Source organism: Palaemon carinicauda, chromosome 16 (assembly GCF_036898095.1).
Source record: "Palaemon carinicauda isolate YSFRI2023 chromosome 16, ASM3689809v2, whole genome shotgun sequence".
Lineage (NCBI taxonomy): Eukaryota > Metazoa > Arthropoda > Malacostraca > Decapoda > Palaemonidae > Palaemon > Palaemon carinicauda.
Genome location: NC_090740.1, coordinates 73,960,487 through 73,965,486, shown reverse-complemented (window position 1 = coordinate 73,965,486; position 5,000 = coordinate 73,960,487). Strand labels below are relative to the sequence as shown.

The 5,000-nt window shown below is 36.2% G+C and overlaps 1 protein-coding gene across 1 annotated transcript in view; it reads left to right on the top strand.

Moving 5' to 3' along the window:
- Positions 1 to 5,000, top strand: part of LOC137655772 (uncharacterized) — a 53,755-nt gene that overhangs the window by 19,939 nt on the left and 28,816 nt on the right. The window contains exon 2 of the mRNA XM_068389906.1: positions 729 to 944. Within this exon, the coding sequence (XP_068246007.1) occupies positions 729 to 944 (216 nt within the window). The remainder of the gene's footprint in view (positions 1 to 728; positions 945 to 5,000) is intronic.

Genomic DNA, 5,000 nt, shown 5'->3' with positions numbered 1-5,000 from the left:
GTTGAAAATTTGACTTGAAAAACGGTAAAAATTCAGGAATAAATGTTGTCAGGCATTTACCGTATAAAAAATATTGGCGTAAATGAGTGTTATTACGGTCACCATCCTTAAAAGATGATAACAAAATAAGGTAATATTACGGTTGACTGTATTTTACTGAAATACGGCTGAGAACCGTATATTTTTACGGATAATTTCTAAATAAAATTATTGTGTTTTTAACAGTGTAGTTGGAAAAGCAGGATGCTACCAATATAAGGGATCCAACGGGGAAAGGAGCCGAGCAAAGGAAATATAAGGACAAAAACTGTATATTACATCTGTCATAAGCACACACACACACAAACAATGCGCCCCTCGCTCTCTCTCTCTCTCTCTCTCTCTCTCTCTCTGTACACACACATGTATATATATATATATATATATATATATATATATATATATATATATACACATATATATATATATATATATATATATATATATATATATATATATATATATATATTTATGGGTGTGTGTATGTATGTTTGTATGTGTATGTTTGCGTGTGTATGCTTGTGCGTGGTGTAATACAATCCCTTAAGTCTCGAAATGGAGGCAGGGCTATTTTGCTTCTTCCTTAATCCTGGCAATTTTCTTGATTTATTGCCCACTATAAATTGCTGTTCTCTGTAATATTGCTGAGACGAAAAATAACATGCACACCTTCATTAATTTCCTCGCAGGTTTGTTTGGATTTCTCTGATTGGTCTCATGGGACTACGCGGAACATGTGGGTCATCTGTTTTGCTCCACTCAAGCTCCGAGGCCCACCAGTACGCCGAGCGATCGCCCCCGTCTTCGTATTCCAAAGATGAGGAATCCTACGAAGCTCATGTTGACGCGGATCCTACATCACAGAGCGGAGGATTTTTCCTTGATGACTTCGAGGCTGTCACCAGGTAACTGTTGTAACTGATAAGGAATGCTATGTTATGTACAATCACAGTTGATGTAATTGTAGAATCTTGAAGGTACAGTCATAGTGTAAAGTGTGATTTCAGTAGGATTGATCTTCTTTTTGTTCTTCTTTGCCAATACAACATTAACGCACAAGAGAATAGCTTATTATTTCATTTCAGATTATAGCTTCATCCAACAAAATATTCAACTCATGTCTGCAACTATGATTCGCTATCTTCCCGGTTTCTTGCACCAGCAAGGTCAATTAAACGTATAGCATTATCATTGTAATGCTCATCTATGACGATCACTAATACATAAATAGTACTTTTCCTGGGCATGGACGCAATTTGATATCTATCTCTATAAAAAAGGCGAAATTACTGAATAGATACAAAGTAAAAAAAACATTTCAATAGATCGTGGTGAGAAATAAACACAACGAAAGGGAAACTTGCAATGGGCAATTTGATTATGAAGTTACTCTGAGCAATCTGGTTAACATGACAGGCGAGGGTTTGTTGCTGTAATCGTGACAACCCCTACGGTGGTTTGTAAGTGCCACTTGTGTCATATGGTCGTTTTTGCTGTAGGATATTGATATTGTCGTTTCTCTTTGTTAATGCTATCTGCAAAGGGGCTCAGGATTGTGGTGCACAAGAGGAACGTCTCCTGCTTGATAACCACAGATTATTTTAGGCAGAGGACGCCAGGTGGACTGGTAATATCAGAAATAAGGGTTTTATTTCAACCAAACTGGGTCAAGGGTTAAATTTTAGTGTTTTCTTATTGCATGCATTCGGTTATCTCTGTTTTATAGTATGATAATAATAAGGATAATGATAAATATAATGCTTCTTTATTTCTATCAGACCTTATACACAAATGTGGTCTTAGATGGAAGCATCCCTGGAAAAACGAGTCACATTGTAACCCTTCCTATAAAGAAATAGCACTAAACATTTTCCTTGTTAAGGCAAACCTCATCAATCTCTATCCCTTATTTGTTGGGAATGCATTAGATCGTTAGCCACTTAATTTCTGCCTTTTTCTATTTTTTGAATATTTTTTTAATATTCAGAAGTATCTGATTTCTCATACAAGCAAGTCTTTCCTCCAGTTGCCTTTGCCTTTGACAGAGCATGATTTATTCTCCTCGGATTTATTTATATCATCAACTATTCTTTCTTCTTTCTCTATTTCCATCTTTTCCTGTGTATAATGATTTCCCAAATATCCATTTCAAACGATGATCCTCTACAAGATACCTTTCCCAAAGATTCCTCAGCGGTTCCAAGGGTCATCACGCTGAATTCTACCTATCAGAGGGTTACGTATCCTGCTTATCTAGCGTTACTTAAGAGCCAATTCCTTTGATCCTCTAACCATTACCACTATCTTAGGCTTTGTTCACTTTCTCCCCTGCCCAAATCATCTTATCAAAGACTTTCACACCATATTCCCTATAATTATTTTTTTTTTCATTTGTTAGATGGCTTCTACACATCAGAAGATCTATTCAAGTCTGTCTTTCTCCATTACTGTATTTTGCATAGCTATTGTTCGTAAAGAACTATGCATTTCCTTTTCAAAGGGCAGTGAACAAATCTACTATTTTTCTTGTTTCTTTCTTTCATGAGCACCAAGGGGACTTGAACACTGATCATACATATATTACGTATGGCCGGTCTCTAGAAGATTGCCCTGTACCTTGCCCGTCCTACTCATGAGCGACTTTTAAACATTTAAACTGAGTTCTAAATTAATACTGATGATAGCTTCAATATTAAAGCCAATAAGCCCATTTAGATCACCTTTGTTGGCTAGTCTTTCTTCCAAATGTGTTTATGTCATACTTTCTTATATATATCTACAGAATATTTTATCAACTTCCTCATCGTAAGGAATTTGATGTTATTAAACTCTTTAAAGTCTTAAAGGCCGCTCGAGAATGTCAGAAGCAATGGACAGTGACATTACCCTATCGAGCAGGACAATGCCCTAGACACTGACCATATATACGTATGATCAGCGCCCAAGCCCCCTCTTCACACAAGCTAGGACCAAGGAGGGCCAGGCAATGGCTACTGATGACTCAGCAGATAGACCTATAGGTTCCCCCAAACATCTTATCCTTAGCTCACAAGGATGGTAAGGTTGCAGGGACCAAAAAAACTAGCGAGTGTGAGCGGGACTCGAACCCCAGTCTGGCATTCACCAGTCTTACGTTCGAAGCGTCCACCAGACCACAGTCTTATTTTCATTATTATACAACTTTTACTTCCAACCAATAAACTTTCTTTAATTTCCATGCTATGAAGAGCTCATATTCAATTTGGTCTCTCTTTCGTTATCTACAGTATAGAATATCTTATAGAAACTGCGAGTCCCATTTGATTAGTTTCCTTTCCACCTGTAATATCCTTCAATTCTTCCTTTATATCTTTAATCTATGCTCATAAACCATTCCATATGCAGTCATACATACCACATGCATATTCATAATGTTAAAATGTATCACAAATACGCTTGTAACAAATGGCGCAGCGCACAGCTACGCGACTTGAATAAGAACTATTTCCCAGACCAGAAACAATTTCTCCGGCCATTTGTCACACGAGAAACATGAACTTACCCAGCATATGACACTGACTGTATGTTATGTCGTGTATGTGATTACACTTCTTGCTGAAGCATAAAAATTTTGGGTCGCGGAGAAAATCTCAATTGTTTTCAGGATTTACGAACATTTTATTCTGAGTTATATAAGCTTTATTGGATTTCAAACTGAAAATTAAACAATATTTGGAAAGCAATTTTCTTTTTGAATTAATAATTTTGACGATTTCTGTATCCAAGAAGTGTGCCTATTTTCATTGTACCTCATGGTGGATTTCATCTATTTATTTATACCTTTTCGAGAGAAGGGCCACTAGCTAATGAAAAACATTCTGTAGTAACAAAAGGCTTTACACGACATGTAAATGTGATATATAATATAAAATAGAATAAAAATCCTATCTGAAAAACTAAGAATCTTGAAATTCCCATCCTAAACAAAATACAGTTGAGTTCTCACCCAACTACCCATCTGAATTATATTATATATGGATATTTGTTCAGGGCGTAATTATCATTAAATATGGCTGTCATACACATGTAAAGATAACTGTGTACTTGAAATGATGGGAATATCCTAACCATCATGCAACCAAATGAAAACCTCATTTAGTGGGATGGCTAACTTTGCATTTGTTGGACCAACTTGCCAAAATCAGGTTGAATGGCCGATGTGCTAACATCTAAGGTGCTTTATAAGTGTCCATCAGTTAGTGAGGACCGAAGTTTATTCTTATCTCGGTTCATTTTTGAAAAGAGCTGTTCACATGAATACGTGCTACCTTACACTACCATTATCTTTCTTGCATGACCAGATAGTTTGGGATATTTTGTGTTTGATAAGTATTGTTTATAGATGTAATATGTGGAGCTACCACCATATCTCTTTCTTAGATCATTATTAGATTGCATTTCAATTATTTCCATTTGCGTATGTCTAGAATAGTTTCCACATCCACGTGAAATAGGGAAGTAAACAGTTCAATGGCTAGCAAGTGTTTTCTAAGGTCATGGAATTTCATTGAAAATTCTTCTTGTTGAGCTGCCAACCTGAAACCATATTGCAGACACTGTTCATCGCTTATTACTTGGTTGTTTAATGTTTGGAAGTAGGCTGTTTTGATTTTTGATTGTTGATTCCCACAACCGTAGTATGGTTTGAAACCCTGTTGATCAAGGAGAAGAGGTCATTAATGACTTCAGCTTTCCCTTGAAGCATAATATGCAGGGTACTGAGATGGTTTGCCATATCCACCAAAAAATGCTAAGTCACACTTCCATGCATTATCATTCATTTCAGGGATAGTTAGTTACCTTTCATACCTAAGAAATGAACAACTTCATTCAAAAGTTCATATACTCTTTTCAGCATTCCAGCCGTACTTAGCCACCTGACTTCACAAAAATACTTCACATTAAAGTATTTTACTTTAGTA